Source organism: Siphateles boraxobius, unplaced genomic scaffold, assembly GCF_051911475.1.
Source record: "Siphateles boraxobius isolate OS27281-9 unplaced genomic scaffold, OSU_SipBor_1 37, whole genome shotgun sequence".
Classification (NCBI taxonomy): domain Eukaryota; kingdom Metazoa; phylum Chordata; class Actinopteri; order Cypriniformes; family Leuciscidae; genus Siphateles; species Siphateles boraxobius.
The window spans coordinates 105,866-130,365 of record NW_027508997.1 but is presented as its reverse complement, the minus strand read 5'-3'; the positions used below and the strand labels follow the sequence as shown (position 1 = coordinate 130,365).

General features: G+C 39.6%; 1 protein-coding gene across 1 annotated transcript in view; it reads left to right on the top strand.

The window, feature by feature from the left end:
• Positions 1–20,823, top strand: part of LOC143702948 (collagen alpha-6(VI) chain-like) — a 163,630-nt gene extending 142,807 nt beyond the window's left edge. The window contains exons 22-42 of the mRNA XM_077196888.1: positions 391–444; positions 1,757–1,792; positions 2,227–2,292; positions 2,407–2,469; positions 2,575–2,637; positions 3,183–3,245; positions 3,353–3,403; positions 4,014–4,049; positions 4,165–4,227; positions 4,427–4,489; positions 6,990–7,025; positions 7,128–7,164; positions 7,344–7,355; positions 7,487–7,983; positions 9,284–9,359; positions 10,117–10,758; positions 12,628–12,718; positions 13,231–13,406; positions 13,608–13,778; positions 14,242–14,283; positions 20,035–20,823. Coding sequence (XP_077053003.1) covers positions 391–444; positions 1,757–1,792; positions 2,227–2,292; positions 2,407–2,469; positions 2,575–2,637; positions 3,183–3,245; positions 3,353–3,403; positions 4,014–4,049; positions 4,165–4,227; positions 4,427–4,489; positions 6,990–7,025; positions 7,128–7,164; positions 7,344–7,355; positions 7,487–7,983; positions 9,284–9,359; positions 10,117–10,758; positions 12,628–12,718; positions 13,231–13,406; positions 13,608–13,778; positions 14,242–14,283; positions 20,035–20,234 — 2,538 coding nt within the window. The 3' untranslated portion in view covers positions 20,235–20,823. The remainder of the gene's footprint in view (positions 1–390; positions 445–1,756; positions 1,793–2,226; positions 2,293–2,406; positions 2,470–2,574; positions 2,638–3,182; positions 3,246–3,352; positions 3,404–4,013; positions 4,050–4,164; positions 4,228–4,426; positions 4,490–6,989; positions 7,026–7,127; positions 7,165–7,343; positions 7,356–7,486; positions 7,984–9,283; positions 9,360–10,116; positions 10,759–12,627; positions 12,719–13,230; positions 13,407–13,607; positions 13,779–14,241; positions 14,284–20,034) is intronic.
• The last annotated feature ends 3,677 nt before the right edge of the window (positions 20,824–24,500 follow it).

Genomic DNA, 24,500 nt, shown 5'->3' with positions numbered 1-24,500 from the left:
TTATATAAACGCACTACTGTAAAATCCTCCCATGCGGCTTTGTATTTTTATAGGCTCTCAAAGTTAACAACTTCACATTTGTGATTTAATTATATATGTTTAGCATTGTTAATTTTAACACCACTAACACATATGTGCAATTTGAAATCAACACATGGACACACTTGGCACTTATCCTCTGAAATGACTTTCCTTCTGATGTGACTAGTTGACTGTTTTCTTTACTCACTTTTTTAATAAAAAAATCCAAATTAAGAGGTTTAATAAAAGAGAAGAATCGGGTGATCAAGTATCAGAAACATATCAGATTTAGAATCACATTTTTCAGGATGTTACAAGAATATACGATGTGTGACCGATAACAGTAAGAGTGTGTTATTTTCTTGTCAGGGTGACCAGGGGCCTGATGGACCCTCAGGCAGAGTTGGAGATAACGGTTATCCTGTGAGTATTACTTGTACTAGTACTGTGGTAGCTTCTAACTGTACCCACAGCTTCTGTACTATTCAAGTGTCGCTCATTCAATTCACTTCATTTATTTACAAAGCACATTTAAAAACAGTCAAAAGGCTGACCAAAGTGCTGTACAAGCATAAGCTAAGGATCAAGGAGAAAACAGCTAACAAACTACATGTACAGATTTAAAACAGAAAACAATGAAGCCAAATGACAAAAAATCTAGATTAAAACATACAGAGTAGAAACATTAACAAGTATTAGAAGCTAAGGAAAACAAATGGGTTTTCAGCAGAGATTTAAAAATTGATAAAGAAGGAGCTACTCTAAGTTGTGCAGGCAAGCTGTTCCACAATCTAGGCCCCACCACTGAAAAGGCTCTGTCTCCTCTACGTTTGAGCCTAGTACAAGGAACAGTGAGTATATTTAGATTACTAGATCTTAGGTCACGGGACGGACTATAGGAAGGTAGAAGTTCAGACAGGTAACTTGGAGCGATTCCAATCATTCCTTGTGCGATTGGTCAATAATCATGCTAAAAACATTTGTACACAATATCACATAACATTTACTTGTGTTAGAGGTATATCTAGACTAAGGTTCAAAAGATTAGGATCACGTTTGTGTTAAGAAATGTATAATTGTATTCAACAAGGACGCATTAAATTGATAAAAAAAGGACAGTGAGCACATTTTTTATGTTACAAAAGATATATATTTTAGATGAATGCTGTTCTTCAAAATTTTTTGTTCATTTAAAAAGGTTCTTGAGAAAAGACCCTGTACTGCAGTTTCATGCACTTTTTATTATGCAACACAACTATTTTCAGCTGTGATAATAAGAAAAAAGGTTGATTGCCAAGTCAGCATATTAGAATGATTTTTGAAGGATCATGTGACACTGAAGACTGGAGTAATGATGCTGAAACATTGAGCTTTGCCATCACTGGAAAAATTACTTTTTAAAATATATATTAAAAAAGAAAACAATTATTTCAAATTGAAATAATATTTCACAATATTACTGTTTATATTACTGTATTTTTGACCAAATTAATGCAGCCATGGTGAACATAAGATATTTCAAAAACATTAAAATATCTTTCTGATCACAAACTTTTGAACGCTACCTGTTTAGTACCACAATGGTCCTGATTTGTACGTCTGACGTTTGGTGTGAGATATACCGTATTTAACATTTTCTGCCTCAATATCCTTCATCAGAAGAGAAATTAATTAAATTGGTAGTTTAAAGACATGTAATTCTTCAGATAACTTGTATTTTGGTATATTTTGATAGGGTGCTCCAGGAAGAAAAGGCCCGCATGGATTCCCGGTAATGTAACATGAAGAACATAAACATAATTCTGTTCTATTTCATTCTATTCTTTTTTTTAACCTGTTCTATTCTACTTGGTTGTATTTTAATTAAAAAAATGTCATTCCCTTTTAATCTTGTTTATTCTAATCTAATCTTAATTCTAACAAATTCTGGTGTTTATTATTATTTGTATTCTTGTATCCTGATTTATTGTTGTTATTGTTAATATGATTATTATTAACTGTGTTATTATGTAATCTATTTAATATTTTAATATATTCTGTTCTTCTCAGTTCTATACTAATATACTATTTAATTATGTTTTTAAATAAGTATTTTCTATTCTAACATTCTGTTCTCGAATCTATTATATTCTGTTCTTTTCTAATGTAATATGTTCTGTTCATTTCTGTTGTGGTAATGTGTGGTTAATGTGTGTATCTGTAAAGGGTGAATCTTCAAATGAAAAAGGAGAAGCTGGACAGCGAGGGCCTCCTGGTTACCCGGGACAAGTGGTGAGAACAGAAACTCTTCACCCTCATTTAAAAAGAAACACAGACAACAGATTTCAGATGATAGTGATGGAGTTGATGTGTTGTGTTATGCCTCTCTAACTCTCGCCTGTTCAGGGTCCACCAGGTAGAGATGGGGCTCAAGGAGAAAAGGGTCATTCAGGTGTACCTGGACCTCTGGTGTGTATTCGATTGTTTAAACTAGATGCATGTTCATGTATTACCCTTAGAGCAAAAAATATATGATATAGAACATATCTGTGAGAACCGTCTGTGTTTTCTTAGGGTCCGTTTGGCCCTCCTGGAGCTGAAGGTTCAAAGGGAAGTCAAGGAGCCAGAGGGCCAAGGGTATGTAAGACTGATGCATCATGTTTTCTTTTCCTTAAAAATACATTTCTTAAAGTACCCCTGTTTTGCTCTTTCAAATAATACCTTTCATGCAGTGTGTAATTCCAGTCTTACTTTTTGTTATCAACCAATGTGACAATGTAACACATTTGCATAATGGTAGCCTATGATCTTCATTGGCTGCCCGTGAACAATGTCTACTTTGACCCGCCCTCAAACACTGCAGTTGTAGTGTTGTGCAGGCGTGCAATGTATATTATTTTGACCTAGCGTGTAAACCTATTGTAGCAGACCTCCTAAACAAAGTAGGAACCTTTAAAATAGCATAATAGGGGCACTTTAAACTTTTACTTTAAAAATTTTTAGTTTTAAGCTGTCCTCTGAGTGATCAAATCTGAATACCAAAGGATTACAAGGTTTGACTGTTTACTGGCAAATTAATACCTGGTTTATGTACAGTATATTATGTAATACTGCTGTTGTCATATAATGTTGCAGAGAAAATTTGTGCTCCTCTTTTCTCAAGTGTTCCTGCTTGTGTTTAGGGTCTACCAGGTGACACAGGGATCAAGGGAACGCTGGGGCCAGAGGGATTCAAAGGGCCTCCGGTCAGTTGGTGCATTTGTGCATCTTTGAATTTTAAAATGTCAATCTAAATCATGTGGAATAATTTGATGTGATTTTCCAATGTAATGTATGACTTTTATATAAACAGGGACAAGATGGAAGAGATGGTTACGGACCTGTTGGGCCCAAAGGACACAAGGTACCTGTGATATGTACATTTACTGAAAAAACTGTTTCAGGTTTCTGTTTTCTTTTTACCATATTTTCCAGAATATAAGTCACTTTTCATCATGTTGCGATTTAGAGTCATTCCAAAACGACTTTTAAAATCAAGCACACATAACATAAGCAAAGCACACATTTGGACTCTCTCATTGGCTCAGTGAGAGAAGGATGTAAGCACAAGTTTATTTGCATAGCGCATTTCCCACACGCTGTTAGTTTCAGGTTTGCTTTAAATACATTTGTTTAGGCTTGGCCATTATAATACACGTTGTTCAAAGTGAATACAACTATAAATTATGTTTGTTTTATTCTCATATTTTTAATTTCTGTTCTCTTATGAATACTGTTAAATGTAACTATAATTTGAGTTAAAAGACACGTTTATAGTTTATAATGTTTGTAAACATTTAATTTTATTTATGGGTATTTTACTTTAAGTCGCATTACTGCGTAAGTCACATTTTATTATTACGTTCAGAAATCAAGTCAGTTATTTTCTGGAAAATACGATAACTAGTCTTCTCTCTATATTTCCTTTGTGTACTTTTATGGATATTCATTTAACAGAATAAATTTGCTTTTAGGGAGACAATGGATACTTTGGCCTGCCTGGTTTGCAGGTTTGTTAAAGCTAATCAAACATCAGCTCATCACAAAGCATTTTATGTAATTGTGTAAATATTAATAATAATAGTTAAAATATAACGTTCTTACTAACAATGATAATAATAATAGGGTGAGGATGGTACCAAAGGATCCAGTGGAAGTAAAGGACATAAAGGTTATCAAGGAAGACCGGTACAACTTCATTTCATTTTCTTTTTGTTCATTTATTATCCTTTTGTAAAGTTAACATCCAACAAAGCAATCATTTTATTCGAGCATGTCTTTTTCAATTTACTTGCATAATTACATTATAGAGAAGGTTCTGTAAGTGTGCAATATTCTATAAAGTTAATGAGTTATGCTGTGTTACTGTATGTGTTGATGTGATCAGGGGAACGCTGGTCGTCCGGGTAAGCCAGGTACTCCAGGAGAAAGAGGGATGGATGGACACTGGGTCAGTCATTTGCATATTAATAATTAACAAAATTATGTCAGTTTATAAACATGTAAACAGTGTTGGGGAGTAACGGAATACATGTACCGGCGTTACGTATCCAGAATACAAATTACGAGTAACTTTATTCCGTTACAGTTACAATTTAAATAGTTGGTATTTAGAATACAGTTACATTGTTGAAATCAATGGATTACATGACGATACTTTTCTGTTTCGTGAGTTTATTGACTCTCTAAATAAATTAAGGCAACTCCATGCATTTCCCAGAAGCCCCAATATGAAAACGAAAAAATGCGCGGTTTGCGTGATCGGTCACAATGGAGTCGGAAGAGGAGCAGCGGGAGCTAAAGGTAGAGATGGAGCCGGAACAACAGAGCCAGGGCAAGAATGCGTTTCTATCTTGGAAATTCAAACAGCATTTCACATTAAAGAAAGAGAAGGGAGAACAAATTTAACTGTGCAGTGCAACCTCTGCTTACAAGCAACCATCCTCCTTTCAGCGTCCAAAGACTCCACCTCCAACCTGAAGAAGCATTTTAAAGTTTTTTTTTTTTTTTTAATTAGCCAGGGGTAGTCGTCTGCTGTAGTTTTACTGGTCACCTTGCTATTTTATAGTTGTATCAGGTAGGCTACTAGCTACAGGGCTGTAACAATATGCGATATGAAACCGAAATCATGACACTCAGATCCACGAACCTGTGTTGCGTGTGAGAAGGCAGAATCGCGACACTCACCTTCCAACTCCCAGAGTTATCCTTCCCGTCCAGATCCAATGCTACCATATCTTTAAATTACTATTAGTATTATTTGAAGTTAAGATAATAAAATACGTAGACATACACCACAAAACTAGTTGCGGAATAATTATTTAAAATTTAGCAATTGCGTTAAGGACATGCATTTTCTGAGAATGTCTATTTCAAGTTTTGAATGCAAATTTAATACCAATATATCAAAACGTCTGTTTGTATATCCATACTCCCTTAATAAAGGAGTCCAGACATTAGAAAAATATCTGTCTACACATGCGTTTTATATTTAATATGAGGGAAATAAACATGCGTGACGCAAAAAAATATTTAACTTTTAGGCCAAATATTTTTTAGTTGCCTACTTCTATGAATTAGGCTACACGGCGCAAACCAAAAGTAATACCCACCGGATGAAGAAGGGTTGGCTCTCCACAGAACATAAAATATTCATTTTATTTTAGTTTTCTTGTTCGCATTTATGAGGAAAAACAATGTTACGGACGTGACCACTCTGAAAGCGGCACTAAAAGACTGCTTTAAAACTTTCACAGTGACATCAAACAGATGCAAAAAGCCTTTCTTTAAAGTGAATTTCGATTTGTATTAATTGTATCTTAATTTTAATCAATGTTTCATCAACCAAATTGGCTGGAATTAATAAATAAGAAGTAAATATAGCAGACAATAGATATCACGGCATGGAGGCGCTGGTGCGTGAACTGGGGCTCATCTCATAAATGAACAGAAACTTAGCGTATAAGGTAGGCTAGCCTACTTGCCTAACAGACATGTCTACTTTTAAACAGAACAATTCAAAACGAAAGAAAACAGACTGTTCTCTGTTTATGTAATCCGTATGAAATGTGCATTTCTCTCCGGCCGCGTTCACTAGGCTGCTGCGAAGATCGCGAGTCATCGTCAACTTCATCTTTGCAGCTGACACTAACATATTCAGTCATTACTTTTGCCGGTTCTTTGTGACAGCTTTTAGGTGCTTTATTGGCAGCGCCACCTTTACATGTTACATGAACGCGTCACCACCGCATCACCACACCGGTGACCGCAACATACACTTATAGTCTTTGTTCTTCTATAGCAAATTATGGGAAGACATGGGCCCAGGGGCGTGGTAGCGGGGGGAAAAAAGGTACAGAGTAGGCCCGAGGCAGCCCGAGGCAGGGGGGGGGGGGCCCTTAGAAGTCAGCGAGCTCATGTCAAAAGTCCGTCCACACCCAACCCCCGTTGGAGAAGTTGCCGCGCTCAAATCAAAAGTCCGTCTCTCCCCCCGCCCCCCCCGTTGGAGAAGTTGACGCGCTCCAATCAAAAGTCCGTGGCGGGGGGCCCAGCTAGATGGTTTGTACCCAGGGCCCAAAATTTGGTACTACACCCCTGCATGGGCCTAACACATTCAGCCAGTTGGAACAGAGAAACACCAGAATAGGCCTGTTTAGTAAGCAGGATTTGATGGCCGCATTCCTACACTTTTAAAATGCAATTCAATGTGGAAGTAATCCAAGTATTCAGAATACGTTACTCAGATTGAGTAACGTAACAGAATACGTGACAAATTACATTTTTGGGCATGTATTATGTATTCTGTAACGAAATACGTTTTGAAAGTATCCTTCCCAACACTGCATGTAAATCAGGTGTACTGATGATTTACTGTAAGATTTTTCTGCTCATCTTTATTTATTTCATTAAGTGTTTGTGTAATTGTTTATTTAACTCTATTTTATTTTTAGGGTGAAAAAGGAGTTCCTGGAATCAGTCCGATGCCTGTATGTTCGTATTACTATAAATTATCTTAAAACAGTATTAAATTACTCGGTTCAAAAATGTTGTTTTCTTTCTATCCTCCTTTTCTGCTTCTCAATATAAAGGAATGTGACCTGGTCGAATACATACGCAAAAACTGTGGTAAGTTCACAGCATCTAATATCCAAAGAATTCCAAGCAGAATGACTGATTGATTTTAATTTTATTGAAAACTTTTTTTTTCTGTCTCTTCATGATCTCTTAGAATTGTCTTTTAGCTTGTTAAACCTTGAAATAATTTTAAAAGCATCTACATTTTCTCTTTCATTTTGTCTCCACAGCTTGCTGCGCTGGTATGCTTTGCCCTTTACTTCAACTACATTTCAATGCCTCATTTATCAATAACTTTTAAAGATTTTATATATCTGCAATCTTTTTACAAATAGTTAATTTTATTGTTTTTTTTCCCCACCAATGCTTCCAGGTAAACGTTTCCAGTGTCCAGTTTACCCCACAGACCTGGTGATAGCCTTGGATATGTCTGTAGGTCTATCTTCTGAAGTGTTCGAGCGAATGCGTTCTGCTGCTCGCTCCTTACTGGAAGACATTTCCATTGCTGAGACAAATTGTCCATGGGGAGCTCGAGTGTCTGTGATCTCCTACAACAGCGAGTCCAAGTACCTGATCCATTTCGTAGACCACCTTAAAAAGAAGACTCTTCTGGAAGCTCTAAGCACAATAGCTCTAGAGAGAACCACAAAAAACAGGGACATCGGACAAGCCATGCGCTTCGTGGCACGAAACGTCTTCAAACGATTCCGAAAGGGCAGGCTTATGAGGAAGGTTGCTGTTTTCTTTACAAACGGGCCATCGAATGACGAATCAAGCCTCGCCACAGCAATGCTGGAGTTCAAGGCTGCAGACATTGGCCTCGGAGTGATCGCTCTACGTCCCGCTGATGATGTGAGACGAGCAATGCAGGTAGATATGAAAACAATCAGATTTGGATATGCCAATGTATTTAGTGACTGTGATGACAAACAATGAGTAATAACCTTTAGTTGGTGGCTGAAAGCATTAACAAATTAGGTCAAATATCTAATAATCTAAAAAATTATCTAATAAACATACAAGACCCAGAATTTTGAATTTTATGGAAGTCCATAGAAAAACGTGCAGATTTTTGTGTCCTCCATAGAATTGGAATGCCCATCATTTACTAAGTTCTACATCCACATGCAAGTTTGTTTATGTGGATTTTCTAAAGTTCTCAGCTATGAATAAGAGTCATTTTAGCTCCATTTAGCACATATATTACCATGTTTAAATCCCTTTCATGGTGTAAACCCGCGCTGGATCAGGCCAAAGAGGGTCTCTTTGATCAGCAGGGTGAAGGGCTCTGCGTGTTACAAGTCTTTCCTTTTCCTTGTATTAACTCGTTATTTCATCTGACTCCATAAATGAAAAAGGTTTTAATGATATTCGTGCATCCTTAAATATGAGCGAATGTTTGACCATTCATTTTAACTCTAATGTAAATAATGTCAAAATCAGTTAGAATAATCAAATGTAACAATTTATTATGTCAGGTAAATGTATCCTAACAATGTTATAATCAGTTCAAAGATAATCAATACAAAACTTGAAATGCTCTTGAATAAAGAAGAGAAATGTTAACCGACATTTAAGAAATACATGAAGCTGAGAGTTAAGGCAACTCTCAGCCTCACGGGCTGATCTGAGATACAGAAAAGGCCCTGATCTTTTTGCTGCATTCCATTATGTAGCCAGAACTCATTTCAAATGTAAACATGAGTTCACAGTGGGAAATCACTGTCCCAGACTTACTGGGTCAGAAGTTGATTTACATTGAACCATTTGCTAACAGTGTAAATTTGGATTGAGTTAACACCTTCTGACCATTTGTCTGTAAGACACACCCCTCTGTGTGCAAGATATTTCTACTTGCGTCTCGAATGCACGAGAGGGAGTTCAAATGGTAATTTTCAGCAGGGTTCTTTGTCCACTCGAGGAGTGATCGTTCCTCAACTAGTTTTCCAGTCTTACAATGGAAATTCCTCCCACAAGCTGTCAGATTCCAGATAATTTTTAACAGCCCAGACAGAATATGTTCTCACAGAAATCTTAATTTATTAACATCTTAAATATTTTCCACAGAATTCTCCCCTGCAGATGCTGCCTTGGCCTAGTCACTGGGAAATAAATGCATGAAGCATATTATGTACAATAGTTATTAATTCACCTCAAATGTTTGTCTCAGGTTGACGACACAAGAAGCTACATTATTGTTGATGGCAGAGGAATAAATCGCATTAAACAGTGCCTCATTTGCTTTGGTAAGCTCCGGTACAGACACACACACACAACAGTTTTAATATATTTTTAAAATATAATTTATTCCTGTGATGCAAAGCTGAATTTTTAGCATCATTACTCCAGTCTTCAGTGACACATGATCCAACAGAAAGCATTCTAATATGATGATTTGCTACTCAAGAAACATTTCTGATTATTATTATTTTATAAATAGAAAGTTCAACAGAGCAGCATTTATTTGAAATAGAAATTAAATTAAGTTAAATTTTAAAAGTCTTTACTGTTATTTTTGATCAATTTATGCTTGATTAAATGAATGAATGTTACAGTGCTCTGTTTGCACGCTCCCTGTGTGAAGTCTGTTTCAAAATGTAAGCAGCATAATTATGCTACCTCTAAAAATATATAATTTTACTAAAATTCAAAGGCAGCAGCAAGTATCTGTTACGGAGTCAATTCTATAATGCATTGCAACAACGTTCAGTAAAAAATATCCAGTCATGATGGTGGACGAACTTAGAGAAATGCTGATTAAAAATCCTAAGTTACTATTTTGACCAATATTTCTGTGCATTATTTTTTTTGTATGCTTACTCCCCAATAAGGAGCTCTTTTTGTATGATGCACAGTTGCTGCCTATGCAGAGTGTTTCAAATCAGTCATTTATGCGCTTCTGTTTCAGTAAGGATGCAGACTTAGAGGCCAGCTGCTTATGTAGGAAGGTTTTATAACATGGATGTCTTTGATTATAAACCAGCTGTGTTTTTCCTCCTCCAGACCGTTGTAACCCAGACCAGGCGTGTGGTATAATTCCACAGCCACCACCACTCCAGATGGATCTGGACCTGTCTTTGCTGCTGGATGGGTCTAATAACATGAACACTCAAGAGTATTTAAAAGCGAAGGAGCTTGTTCTGTCTCTGTTAGACAAGATCGGTGTGAGCAACGAGCCGAGCAGAGCGGACGGGAAAACCAGGATAGCCGTCTACCAGCAGAGCTCCATTTACGGCTCCTCTTACATCAACGAGGAGTTCGGCTTCACAAAGTTTAAAGATCACAGTATCATGAAGCGCCATCTTTCTAGTACACTAAAGCAAGTGGGCGGGACATCCCATCCTGAGTTTGCTTTGGAGTGGTTGATTACTAACATTTTGCTTAAAGTAGAGAGACCACGAAGCAAGCGAATGGTTATGACTGTTTTTGTTGAAAACTCTGAGCACAGCATAGCTCAGCTTGATTATTTGTCTAGATTATGTAAGTGTCAGAATGTTGTTATGTTTATCCTCATGGCGGGACAGAGATTCGACTGGAACCGGATGCAGGAGCTCGCCAACTCTCCTCTGGAGCAGCATCTGGTATTCCTGGATGACAAAGAGTACGCCACACGCTTTGTTTACGCCTTCCTGAATATGTTCCACAGTAAGGAATATTCATAAAACCAATGCAATAGAATTGGTTACTAACCTGGTCTGGTGTGTAAACTTTTCTATGAATATAACCCAAAAACTCTTTATTGTCTGCTTTCCTCTTTCTCTGGAATTGAAAGGGATAGTTCACCCAAAAATGAAATTTCGCTGTTAGTTTACTCGCCTCAGGCCATCCAAAATGTAGTGCCTTTGTTTCTTCAGTAGAAATGTAAATATTTTAAGCTGAAACCGCGGTCCTTGATCCATATAATGCAAGTTATTGGTCAACGTCACTTTGAGAGTCAAAATAAACACACACAGTCAAAACTCCCGTGAATCCTGACAATACACTGAGGTCTCGTGATTGAGGTTGCAAATAATGTACAGTTTCTTGCACAGACCGATGGTTTCGCTTCATAAGACCTCAGTGAATTGTCAAGAGATACTGGATAAAAGGATTGTTCACCCAAAATACAAATTCTGTCATTAATTATTCACCCTCATGTCATTCCAAACCGGTAAGACCTTTGTTCATCTTCGGAAAAAAAATGAGGAATTTTTTATGAAATCTGAGAGCTTTCTGTCCCTCCATTGACAGCAACGTCATTGCAACTTTCAAGGCCCAGAAAGGAAGTAAAAACATTGTTAAAATAGTCCATGTGACTAAAGTGGTTCAACCTTAATATTATAAGAAGAATACCTTTTGTGTGCAAAAGCCCCCCCCCCCCGAATAATGACTTTATTCAACAATCTCTTCTCTTCCAGCGCTTCCAACGTCGGCTCATTATTGTGAGCATAAACATAGTGTAGAACCCAGAAGGGCTGCACTGTTTACACTACGTCAACAGCGTAGAAGAATGACGTGGAAGAGAAGAGATTGTTGAATAAAGTCGTTACTTGGGGGGGTATTACTTTTTAGGTTTAAAAGTAAAAATTACTTTTGCACACAAAAGTAGTATTCTTATAGGTTGAACCACTTTAGGTACATGGACTATTTTAACAATGTTTTTACTTCCTTTCTGGGCCTTGAAAGTTGCAATGACGTTGCTGTCAATGGAGGGACAGAAAGCTCTCAGATTTCATCAAAAATATCTTCATTTGTGTTCCGAAGATGAACGAAGGTCTGACGGGGTGTGAATGACATGAGGGTGAGTAATTAATGCCAGAATTAAAACATTTCGGGTGAACTATCTCTTTAATTTTGTTTTGACTGTGTATGTTTATTTTGACTCACAAAGTGACTGTAACCATTAACTTGTATTATATGAATCACCAAGGACCACGGTTTCAGCTTAAAATCTTACTTTATATTATATGAATTACTTTTAGGCATTTTATATTATATGCTATTATAGGCATTATATAAATCACCAAGGACCACGGTTTCAGCTAAAAAGACATCTACATCTTTGATCTTTGGTGAGTAAATTAAAAGCAAATTTTCATTTTTGGGCGAATTATCCCTTTAACAGATACGAACATCTTCTTTCATCATTTGAAACACAAATATTTACATCTTAAAAAACATGCTGTAGTGTTTCATCACCCTTTAAGTACTTATTATTTATTATAGTATTTAGAATTATTATTTATTATAATTTAGTTTTTATTAATATTTTAAATATTTTTATTTTTTCTGTTTTTAATTTTAGTTAAAGTTTTAGTTTTTTGTTGTTGTCATTTTCAAAAATCAGTTTTAGTTAAACTATAAAGCTAAATTACATGAAAAAGAAATGTTGCCTTGGTACCTAGCTGTATTTTATTATAGTTAACAGTTCAAGTAATGAAAACGTTTTTTTTCTCTCTTTTTTTCATGGTTTAAGTTTTAATTAAACTTTAGTTAAACTTTTAATTTAGTTAAACAACTGCTGTTGTCTTGTAGGAGGAATCTTACCCCAGGGACTGGTAGAGACCCGTGATTGTCGTGATTTTGTGCCGAGGCCTGTTGAATTTGCACAAGAAACCACAGAGAGGTAAATCTTTGAACATCTAATCAAAAAGGTTAGCATATTTTCAAAAGCAGAGGCATGTGTTTGTGTATACACTGTATGTGGTGTGACAGTCGGTTAAGATCTGGACTCAATAATCCAGAGGTTGTAGGTTTGAATCCCTTCAAGAGTGGTCTAAATATTTTACTGTGTTAACTTTGAGTCTTTGCATTGTGCCAAAAGTGTAGGCCGTGCTTGGCCCCATCTAGAGCTAAGTGAATCTGTATTTACTTGTGTTTCTTGCTAACCTGATTAATCACAATAGCAAGGTGTGAAAGCATTTCTCTGAATGAAATAAGAAAAAATAAGAGTTATCTCCAGGGATATTCTCGTCTATGCAATAAACCTTTGCTACACTGGGCTTCTTGAGCTATATTTTGTTTTTGTTTGTAAGTTGAAATTCAAACAGATGCTGGAACATTGGACATTAATTAGCTTTACAAGACATAAATACTCTGTGCTTTTTAATAAAATGATTCCATATAAATGTGTTTCAGAGATATTTTACCCACTGATGCGCCCACCGAAGAGCTGATCACAACAGAAGAACCTCTGGTGGAATATGATGCTTATCAAAATACAGAACCAATCGCTGGACCCAATCAACTTGAGGACACTGAACATTTTACAGAAGAACACATAGAGGACCACACCAAGCCACCAAAAACTAAAGGTGCTAAATCCAGATCTTCCTGGCCTTATTTACTGTAGCTGCTCTTCCTTCTTTAAAGTTGCATACATCTCTGGCGCAGTAGTGTGCATGTATCCTCACCGACATTAAAAATGCATAAACTGTTTTTGTGCTGTTTCTCTGACATAGTTCAGTATTTAGTGCCATGGGGAATTAGTGGAGTGTACTGTTTGTGTCCAACAGCACGATGTTTCCTTGAAAGAGATTCTGGCCGTGTTTGTGCATCGTATGCGTCCAGTTGGTACTACAGCCAGCAGACTAAGACATGCTTGCACTTTTGGTACGGTGGTTGTGACGGGAATGAAAACCGATTCTTGACAGAGGAAGAGTGCTTTAGAGAGTGTGGGTCCACAGGTAAATTCACCACAGGTTGTTTAATGATATTTTTGCTTTGGTTTGTAAGTCTTCAGTTTTTTTAATTGTTATTAATTATTTATATGTATTATCATTATTATTAAATTTGAATGTATACATGTACATGTATAATTCTATATGAAAATATAAATATATAATGTGTACTATTATATTAAAGCTTTATTGCATTCATGCCTAAATTACATTTAGGGTTTTAAGCATTTCTAATAATTTCTTTATCATTTTAATGTATATTTATTCTTTATATATATATATATATATATATATATATATATATATATATAGTGTATGCTTTCTTTTATGTCTGCCTTTTATCTGTAGAGTTTTGAGATTGCATATAGGATTTTAAGCATTTATAATAATTTATTTCTATTTTCTAAATTAGATGCTTTATTTTATGAACCTATACAGCGTTTTAAGATTGTTCAAATTATTCCCACAGATTCTGAAAATGTTCCACAGGATGATCCCAGTATATTCAAGGGTAAAAGAGACATTCACTTGGCAGATATGCCATACCACTTTTTTTGTATAATTATAAAACTGACTTTTTGCCACACCTGCCACGGCAAGTGACTTAAGAAAATTTACCGGCCATAATATTTTTTTACCAGCCAAGAAACATACATTTTTAGAAAAAGTTTTTTATTCAGTCTAGAGCACTGAGAGATTTGTCTTTGTCTTTTTTTGTTTGATTAACATTTAAAACTATACTCGGTTACTAACGTAACCTCGGTTCTCTCTAGAAGAGGGAACGAGTATTGCGTAAGCTAGCTTACACTACGGGTAAAGTCATCTTTGCTCGAGATATTGAAGCCAAAAATTATCCTTAATTTTGTATTTATTGTCAACGCAGTGCAGCAGCTAGCAGACCTTGAGCAGGCATATTGCGTGCTCATTGGTTGCCCTGCGGCAACTGCGGCAACCTACCAGTGAGCCTCGCGCGTGACGTCACATCCTACGCGTCATAGCCCGCCGAAACTGCGTATAAAAGGCAGGTTCGTAGGTTGTCTCACTGGTTTCATCAGCTGAAGCGATAAGACGCTCGTGGCGCCTGCACGGTCAGGTTACGCAATACTCGTTCCCTCTTCTAGAGAGAACCGAAGTTACGTTAGTAACCGAGTATCGTTCTATTACGAGAGGTTCTCTTGTATTGCGTAAGCTAGCGTACGCTACGGGAACCCATTGTCAACGCTGTGCGCGTCCAGCCTCCACTACATGAGTCCCAGGGATTCCCGGGGAACATAGATAAGCGGGAAACAGGTGGTCAGCAAGCAATGCGGGCCAGCACATGTTATAAGCACATATAGGGTACACAGAGCGGCGACGCCGGTCCATAACCGTTAAACCTATAGTGCAGCTCAACCAGGAGAGCTAGCGTCGCGTGAGGGGGGTCCGAGCATGATAATCCGTGCAGGACAAACCCACCGCTCACACTGACAGAAGTGTAGCCACGGGAACTTCCAGGTTATAAAACCTAACAAATGTGGACGGGGAGGCCCAGCCTGCCGCCTCGCAAATGTCATGAATGGAAATTCCGCTGGACCAAGCCCACGATGAGGCCACGCCTCTGGTGGAATGCGCCCTGATACCCAAAGGGCATAGCAGACCTTTAGACATGTAAGCAGATGTGCTAGCTTCCACTATCCATCTGGACAGGCTCTGTTTCGCGGCGGCGAGACCCTTGGTGCGCCCACCAAACGAAAAACAAAGAGCTGCTCCGAACGCCTGAAAGAGGCGGAGCGCGTAATGTGAATCCTGAGAGCCCTGACGAGGCAGAGGAGATTCACATCACCCTCACTGTCGGATGCAGGCAGAGCCGAGAGAGAAATGACCTGCACTCTGAATGGGGTGCCCAATATTTTAGGGACATAACCATGTCTTGGCTTGAGGACGACTTTAGAGTCGTTTAACCCGAACTCAAGACACGCAGCACTAACAGATAGCGCGTGTAGATCCCCCACACGTTTAACTGATGACAGAGCCGTCAGAAAAACTGTTTTGAGCGAGAGGTACTTTAGGTCTAACGGTTCAAAGAGGAAAGCTTTCAGGGCCTCTAGAACCATTGAAAGGTCCCAGATGGGAACCGAAGGGGGTCGCGGGGGGTTAATTCGTCTAGCTCCTCTAAGGAAGCGAATGACGAGCTCGTTCCTTCCTATTGACTGGCCGGGCGTCAACTCAGCGAACGCTGCAACAGCCGCCACAAAGACTTTAAGCGTGGATGGGGACCTGCCCTAATCCAACAGCTCCTGAAGGAACCTAAGCAGAGCCGGGACCCCGCACATTTGTGGGTCTAGATCTCTATCGGCGCACCATTTGGAAAACACGACCATTTAGACGCATAAAGCCGCCTCGTAGAGGGGGCTCTGGATTGCGTGATCGTGTTCATCACTCCCTCTGGCAAAGCAACGGGTATCCGTTGATCACCCACGCATGTAGAGACCAGCGCTCTGGATGGGGATGCCAGACTGAGCCGTGGGCTTGAGAGAGGAGGTCTCTCCTTACCGGAATCGGCCAAGGGGCTGTGTGGGACAGCCGCATCAGCTCCGGGAACCAAGTTTGATTCTCCCAGCACAGACCTACAAGGAGCACCGAGTGGCGCGTTTCCCTGATTCTCTTGATTACATGTGGTAACATTGCGACCGGAGGGAAAGCATAAAGAGGGAGGCTGGGCCAGGTTTGGGCCAGCGCATCCTCGTTCTTTGAAAAGAATAGTGGGCAATGAGCGTTGTCTTTTGACGCAAACAGGTTGACTTTCGCTCTGCCGAAAATGCGCCATAGTAACTGGACTGTTTGGGGGTGCAAGGACCATTCCCCCGGGGGGATGTGGTTCCTGGATAGCGTGTCTGGACCGTCGTTCAGGTGGCCTGGTAGGTGCGCGGCTCTCAGCGAGCGCAGTCGGCCCTGAGACCACATAAGCAGGCGTTCCGTCAGATGGCAGAGGTTTCTGGATCTGACGCCGCCCTGACGGTTTATGTAGGATACCACTGACATGTTGTCTGATCGGACTAGTACATGGTGATCCTGTATAAGTGGGAGGAAGCGTTTGAGCGCGTTCTCGACCGCTATCATTTCCAGACAGTTAATATGGAAGAGTTTCTCTTGGTCTGACCACAGGCCAAAGGCCGGTCTGCCCTCGAAGACGGCGCCCCAACCCAGGTTGGAGGCGTCCGTCAAGATGACCAATCAGTGTGAAACAGTCCCCATCGTCACTCCCCGCTGGTACCAGTCGGCCGCTAACCAGGGCTGCAGAGCCAAAAGGCAGCTCTGAGTCACTCTGATTCGCCTGTGGCCTGAAACCCACGCCCGATGAGGCACTTGGGAGTTCAGCCAGCGTTGTAGCGGGCGCATGCGCAGCAGGCCCAGCTGAAGCACAGCCGCAGCTGATGCCATACAGCCTAGCATCCTCTGGAATGTCTTGAGAGGCATAATGCTGCCTTTCTGGAAAGACGCGGCTAGCTGTCGAACACGGCGAGCGCGCTGTGTCGATAAGCGGGCCGTCATAGCCACCGAGTCCAGTTCTATTTCTAGAAAAGAAATTTACTGCCAGGGTAGTAATGAGCTCTTGGTCCAGTTGACCGTGAGACCCAGGCTCTCCAGATGCCTGAGAAGCGCAGTTCTGTGAGATATCAGTTCCATCTCCGACTGTGCTAGAATCAGCCAATCGTCCAGATAGTTCTAAATTCGCAGCCCTTTCACTCTCAGGGGGGCGAGAGCCGTATCCATGCATTTCGTAAATGTACGGGGCGCTAAGGATAGGCCGAACGGGAGGATGGTGTATTGATATGCCCGACCGTCGAAGGCGAATCTCAAGAATGGCCTGTGACGCGGGGCTATCGGAATCTGAAAGTATGCATCTTTCAGATCGAGAGAAACGAACCAGTCTCCCGGGCGAATGTGCGCTAGGATTTGTCTGGTCGTAATCATTTTGAACGGCCGTCTCATGAGACCTTTGTTCAAATGTCTCAGATCTAAGTAGACTCTTAGAGCTCTGTTCTTCTTTGGTACGAGGAAGTAGCAGCTCTAGATGCCTGACTCGCTCTGAGAAGGAGGTACTGGTTCTATGGCCCCTTTGCACTGCAGTTTGGCTATTTCTGAGCGGAGTAGGTGTGCTACATCCGCTTTCACTTTCGTCTCGGTCGGAGCTCGAAAGTGAGGGGGACGGCAAGCGAACTGAAGCGAATAGCCCTGACTTATCGTGCTTAGTACCCAATCTGTCACACCAGGAATAGCCTTCCATGCTTCTACATGTATAGCTAGGGGCAGAATGGGCTCCTGGTCCCATTGGCCATTGGCGGAGGAGATCAGCCTGAAGGATTTGCAGCACGGCCATAGAATGCAAGGCGGAAGCAGCTTGTCCGGCGGCGGCGAAGAAGCGGCCGACAAGGCCTGAGGTTGTTCTGCAGGCTTTGGACGGGAGGGCAGACTTTGAGCGCCATCTCGCAGAGGGCGGGCAAAGGTGCGCTGCGACCGCCTCTTCCACTGTGGGGTTAGAGGTGTATCCCTTCTCGGTGGCGCCGTCCACTCGGGAGAGCGGCGAGGAGACATGAGAGTGGAGCCTCGCGGAGAATGGTGCGCTCCACGACTTTGACAGCTCAGCGTGCAGTTCCGGCAGAAAAGGTGCAGATCTGGAAACGGGCTGGGGGCGGCGGCTGTGCAGGAAACAGCCGTCGAGCCTGTTGGGTGCGGGCTCCTTCGGCGGTGTCCAATCGAGCCCGAGTTGGTCGACAGCCTTAGAGAGGAGACGCATTAACTCGGCGTCCACGCCTGCCCGAATCCTGCTGGATTCCTGGACGGAAGGGGAGGCGGAGTGATATGAACTCGACCACTCCTCGCTATCCGACGAGGATGGAACAGCTGTCCAGTGAGTGGCCCCCTTCAGCTTCGTCACCTGAGGCGGCGGCAGCGCGGGGCGAGGCCGGCGGCTGCGCGTCCGGGAGGGGCAGATAAGGAGAGAGTGAGGCTGGCGGGAGACGCTCCGGCGAGCACTTCACTGTGGCCACGGACTCCGTCATCCTCTGAACACGGCGCTTCTTCCTGCGCTGTCCAGAGGGTGGAGTGACAGCGTTCTGTGTGAAGGCTTCGAGTCGAGCCCGCAGGGCAGGCATGGATTGCTGAAGGTGGCGAAGACGACCGGCTTCTTCAGGTGCTTTCCTCTTCTTGCTAGTCGCTGGATCGAACGGCGAAGGCTTCTCTCAGAGTCCAGCGATCCGGAGAGCTTACCTACGAGCCTACCTTTTATATGCCCTTTAGGCGGGCTATGACGCGTAGGGGCGCGAAGCGCCCTCATTGGACGTGACGTCACGCGCGAGGCTCACTGGTAGGTTGCAGCAGTTGCCGCAGGGCAACCAATGAGCACCCAATATGCCTGCTCAAGGTCTGCTAGCTGCTGCACTGCGTTGACAATAAATACAAAATTAAGGATAATTTTTGGCTTCAATATCTCGAGCAAAGATGACTTTACCCGTAGCGTAAGCTAGCTTACGCAATACGAGAGAACCTCTCGTAAGAGAACATACTTCAGCAGGAATAGGCTGTTGTCACTTTAAGAGCGAATGTACTGCAACAATTTTGTTTGAATATGTCTCAAGAATACATGAAAGAGAGCTCAATTCAGTATTGCGCTCTCTAAAACGGATTTCTGGGCACGCACTTCTGATGTTTGTGCACAGAAAACTTCCCACACAGCCCACGAGTAACAAATTGAGTTCCCTTTCACGTCATCTTGCACTTGAAAATTTAAATGGGCAAAGCTTAAACTTTCGCAATGATGCAGCACTGGCCCGTCAACTGTCCCGACTCCCTAGCGTCGTTGACGTTGATGTTCTCACCACAATATTGCATTGTTAAAATTCATAAAAATATTACTGATGGACACTGTTTCATAGACTCGCCAACACTGATTTTTACTCGCATTTTCCGCTTGACGAGTGTTGATTTTAAGCCCAAACCATAAAGTAACATAACCATAATAGCATTTTGCATTTTTAGAATAAAAAACATTGTTTTCTTCATTAATTATTTATGAGGGGCTTCCTTCATTCACTAAAACAGTTATGCAAATGAAGTAACAAAATTAGTGCAGAACTCAATATCCATGCAGCAGTGCTCTTGGCACAACACAATATCAACTTGTACACTGTAGCACCCAGTTAAGTTTGACTGTGGGTGGTTTGTGAATACGATGCGCTACAAATACCTCATTAAAACTGAATTTTGTTTTCTTTTTGCTCAGACATTTGCCAGCTTGAGTATGACGCAGGAGCTTGCTCAAACTTTGCAGTGAAATGGTACTTCAATGGCCGCAGTGGTGAATGCAGTCCGTTCTGGTATGGAGGCTGTGAAGGGAACAGCAACCGGTTCAACACTCAGGAGGACTGTGAGAATCGCTGTCTCAGGGCCAAAAAAGCATCTCTTAACAAATCTAAACTGTAATATCTAATGACTTTCCAATGAATGCAAAATCCATTTATCTACGTTTTGCAGCTTCTGGATTCATGATCGTATTCTCATCATTGATTACCAAATGGCAGCCCTAGAGGCAAGTCTTGAAGTTCTAACTAAACGTATTTGTACAGATGAGTTAATACAGGCCTAGTGATTTAACAGATGAGGTGTAGGACCTTAATTTGGAAAATGAAAAAATGTCTAGTATTTGATTACTAGAGCAGAATTAGTTTAAAGGTGAAGTATGTAATTTATGCATAATTAGCAACACCAGAAAAAGTTAAAAATAATGATTAAGTTTGAATCACTTCAGCCATTGCTCAGATAAACAAGTAGCCCTGCCCCAAACTCAAGTTATTGGCTAAGGCAATGTTGTTGGACAGCTTAAATGAACAGAGTGCAACTTGGTGCTATTAGTGGTGGAGAAAAAGCATCTTCACCTTTAACATAAACCTTTTTTAAATCACCTTTATAAAACCTGAATTTCACTATATTCCTTGAGTTGGACTGGCCATGCTCATTAAAGGCATTGTCATCAAGACAACTGTTAAGTGGAATAAAGATATTATGAAATTAAGAATATGTTGTACTTCATTTCTATTTTAGGCATCACTACATTTTGAGAATTATAATCAAAGTAGTCTTTAATGCACGTTTCAGGCTATATGATGTTTAATAAACACTAAACAACAAACTGTTTGTTTAACCCTCAGAGACCCAACATTTACATTGCATTCAAAGTTTTATCAGTTGTTGCTTGGCCTGGGAATTGAACCCATGGCCTTGGTGTTGCTTGTGATATGCTCAACTGTTAGGCTGTAGCTCAAAACAAGTATTGATATTGATATTATTTTCCTCCTAAAAATTGTTTCTGGAAAGCCACTGGATGTAATATCAGAAAACTGTCTAAATTGGGAATTGAGACTAACTAAACATTGGGAATTGAAAAAAACCAAAAACATTATAGGTCATCCAAAACAGTCAGTAACAGCTGGGAAACCAATTGTCCTGCCAAAATGAAAACACTTGATAGTCTGACTTGAAATCATATTTACTTATTTCTTTAAACATTTTTGCTTCAGTGAGTCTCTGAGGGTTAAGATGCCTGTGGAGGGCGCTGTCCCATGTTAAAAGCTGAAGTGTGATTTTTTAGATGTTCAAATACTTTCTTCCTATCCCAGTTTAATAAAGAGGCTGCTCATTGCAGAGCCATGGATTGAGCGTGAAGTCCAGCTCCGCCTCTCTAGATGTAATTTGGGATTAATGGGTGGAGCTAAGAGGGCCGCCATTGATTTGTCCAACCAATGGCAGACAGTGGGAGTGAACACTGTCATTAGGTTTGCTATTCATATATTCTATATGCTTCATGAGGTGTCACAGTAACAGCACAAAATACTTTTTAAATTCCATTTTATAAGATTTAATGACAATCAATGGGTTCAGGTTAGTGTGATTAAAGCACACAGTAAAACGTAGTACAGTAATTTCAGTCCGTTAACTTGAATCCCACAATGTTAACGACCCCCATTAACTGTCCTGTTGGTTTAAGTGCAATCCTGGAGGCCGGTCAGAATCCCCCTGGTATTATTGCTGATGTGAAGCATGTGCAGCCCTTGTTTAGAGAGGAGTCTCCCTCAGAGACGACGTTGAGAAAGAGACGTTTCTTAAGAGAAACATCATATAAGCACTAAACAGAAGTTCTCTGATTGGCAGTCCGCAGAGAACGTTCTATATCATTCATCAGCAAAAAATTCTTTCTCACGCCATTTAAAATGGCTGAAACCAGGACTGATATCATAATGAGAAAAAGTAGAGGGGCCATTCACACAGAACGCGTTTTTACATTCCACTGCGCTTCTTTTCCATAGTTTTTCAATGTAAACACACTAGACGGTCCTTCTCTGACATGAAACGGCAGTCTAAAAAAGCAATGTTCTCTAGACTTTGTGTTTTTTCTTTCATTACCTGATCTCTGTCTTTCGGTTTTTTTTAACAGCAAAAATGCAGTCTGTGTGAAACCGGCCCTTTACAATGTTTAATGTACTCATCCCTACTACTACAATACCTTTTATGAAAGAATTAACACTATATATAGTCTAAGGAAATATACACAACCAAACTAAAGTATGACAATAGTATAGTAGTATCTAGCAGTAATAGGTACTTTTTTTGTCAATTAATTTTTTTCAGTACCAGGACAGTAGCTCAGCTGGTTTCAAAAGTGTAGTTTTAAAAAAAAAACAAGCTACTTTGTACAAGTATCAAGGCAGTATAACAAAACCCCCCACATTTGTTTTTTGTCACATTAGTTTTTTGTCACATTATATATCACCCATAATCAAACACACTCTCCTAACATTGGAGTGTATTCAGTGAATTAATTTAGTCCAGCCCCTGCATGGCATTTTAAGTGCTCTTTAAAAGTGAAATATTTGGTTAAATTTTGCTGTATTTTCAACTTGGTTATATAAATGAGTGTATTCTAGTTTGTTGTTGTATTTAGTGGAAGTTTATTTGTTCATGTTTAACCGAGAGTGTTCATTCATTTCAATCAAAAACGTTTTTGTGCCAGAACAAATACAGATCTGATTATTAATTTTAAGCTCAACAAGCTTAAATTAACTGAATGAACTGAATGAACTTTTCAGTAGCTTTAGGCTATACTGAATTCCACCTAAATTATGAGTGGCTTACAGTTTTAAAGTATCTTCCCCAGCACTGCTGGTTTTGTATATCAGTTTTGTTTGTCAAGTATCTCTGCAGGTGTAAACAAGAACACAATAAATAGACGTAAAAGTCTCTTCCATATCTTTTTAACCAGTCAAAAATAAGCCACCTATTCTGTGGATAAACGCTTCTGAATGAAAATGTTTGGGCAAAGAAACGCTTGATGAATCCTCGGAGGATCTTGATGTGAAACTTTAATTTTCCGGACTGTTTACCAGACAAAAATCATTCACGTGCGATCATGTTTTCTTATTTATTTATTTATTTATTTATTTATTTATTAAATTCCATGTTCTCCAGCATGGTTTGAAAATATTGAGCAGTGTTATTTCTGTCAGGACCACTATCGTCAAATACGATTGACAATTAGCATACAGTTAGGATTGACGGTATGGTTCTGTTCTGGGCTAGAGCACCAATTTACCAATTTATTAACTTTATTATTTATTATTAATTAATAAAAAAAACCTTAGGGTTAATAGAACAGAACCAACATTAATGTATTGCGGATATCATTAATTCAAGATTTTAAAGTAGAACATAATTCGAGAATTTATTTTGATTCAAGGGGGATCAGAATGCCAAATCCTGACTGACGAGAGGAGGAGCTGGGGAGGGAGGAGGGTAATCAGCTCCTCAGAAACACGATAGCTGCTGATAATACTGAAGGAGCTTATATATGTATACAGTGATAGGCGTCATATTCCTATAGGTAGAGGATCAGCTCAGAGTCAGCAGCCAGAACTGACGCTACACTTGATTTTAGTATTATTTATATACTAATATTGTATTTATTAATATTTTGAATAAGCTTTTATTTATTTATTATTTTAAGTTCTGTTAAGAAATTTGTCCATTTCTATTATAATTTGTTTTAATCTTTTATTTTTATTCATTTATTTTAGTACTTAAACTTATTTAAGTTTTTTAAGTATGCATATAATATTTATTTTTTATTTCAACTTTATTTCAATTACTAGAAATCATTTTTAATAGTTTTAGTTAATAATAACAACAACACTGAGCTTCAATGTAAGTAAAATATGACTGTCTCTACAAAGAGTTAATATCACAAATTTTATATCACAAATTTGATCTTTTTATATCTTATCTTTATATCTTTTTGTATCTACAAAAAATAATATCACAAATGTGTCTGGAAAGTGTTCAGAATCTTAAATGTTTCTTATTCACTTCCTTATAACTTTGTTTGAATTATTTCAACTTTATTTCCAGGTTTACAGTATCTGGTATTTTAAATGTGGTTTCTGACATTTGAACCCCAATGTAGCCTATGTCCTCCATTTAGTTGCTTACTACAGATGTACTTTACAATAAAAGCCTTCATCACCATTGGATAGCAGAATGTGGATCATGCCATTTGAAAAGGGTAAAGAGAAATCCACATAAAGAAGAAAGGCTCAGTTGCTAGTAAAGTGATAAAGAGAGGGTCTTTTTCCCCTGCTTTTCTTTCAGAGGCTTTTCTCCTGTCCCCAAACAGCCGCAGATTTGGCCTTGTCTCCGAAC